The 929-nt window shown below is 38.5% G+C and overlaps 1 protein-coding gene across 1 annotated transcript in view; it reads left to right on the forward strand.

Annotated features, from left to right (window-relative positions):
* LOC119590549 (gamma-aminobutyric acid receptor subunit gamma-4-like) overlaps window positions 1-929 on the forward strand; it is a 24,606-nt gene that overhangs the window by 22,001 nt on the left and 1,676 nt on the right. Inside the window, exon 9 of the mRNA XM_037939206.1 lies at window positions 104-204. Coding sequence (XP_037795134.1) covers window positions 104-204 — 101 coding nt within the window. The remainder of the gene's footprint in view (window positions 1-103; window positions 205-929) is intronic.

Below are 929 nucleotides of genomic sequence, written 5' to 3' on the forward strand. Positions count from 1 at the left end.
TTTTTATCAAACCCATACCATCCCACTCCGACCTCCCCCTCGCGCTGCACGACGAAACACTGACACGAGCCCTGAATACTGATAACACTGACAATACCTACAGGAGTCTGCGCCAGGATGATCACGTGCATGATGTCCCTTGTCACGGCTGCCATTTTCCACGAGAGCACTTACAGGAACGTCCCTCCCTCCGCCCAAACTATGGTAAGTGTCGGGGCCTGTCGGGGAGCCTAGGGTCCTATACCCTCTTAAGAGGGATTTAGCTTTGATTAAGAATGGTTGGGTTTCAGTCTAAGAATGGTTTAGCTTCGATTAAGAATGGTTGGGTTTCAGCTTAAGAATGGTTTAGCTTTGATTAAGAATGGTTGGGATTCAGCTTAAGAATGGTGTAGCTTTGATTAAGAATAATTGGGTTTATTTCAAACTTCAGGATAGTTGAGATTCGTGCTAGGAAGGATTTCGTTTGAGCTTAAGCATGCTTTAGCTTCGATTATGAATGATGACGTTTCTAAGAATTAATTCAGTCTAAACCTAAGAATAATTTAGCATTATCCTAAGAATATTTTATTCTCAACCTAAGAATAATCAAGTTTAAGCCTATGACTGATTTAGTTTCAACCTGAAGATAATTTAATTCAAACCAAAGAATAACCAAGTTGTCAACCTAAGAATGATTCTATTTGATCATAGGGATAATTTAGTCTAAACTTAAGAACATTTCAGCCTAAATCTAAGAATAATTGAATTTCAAATTAGGATTAATCTAGTTTTAAATCTAAGGATAATTAGCTTAAGCCTGAGATTAATTCCTTTCCCCTTGAACGCCGTTTTGTCGATAGCATAATGTTAAAAGCCACTTCCTCCTGTTAAAGAAAATCCTTTGTTGTCTTCTTTCGTTGCTTCACACTGAAAGCTCTCAGAACTTTGGC

The sequence above is a fragment of the Penaeus monodon genome, chromosome 27 (genome assembly GCF_015228065.2).
Source record: "Penaeus monodon isolate SGIC_2016 chromosome 27, NSTDA_Pmon_1, whole genome shotgun sequence".
In the NCBI taxonomy this organism is placed as follows: Eukaryota; Metazoa; Arthropoda; class Malacostraca; order Decapoda; family Penaeidae; genus Penaeus; species Penaeus monodon.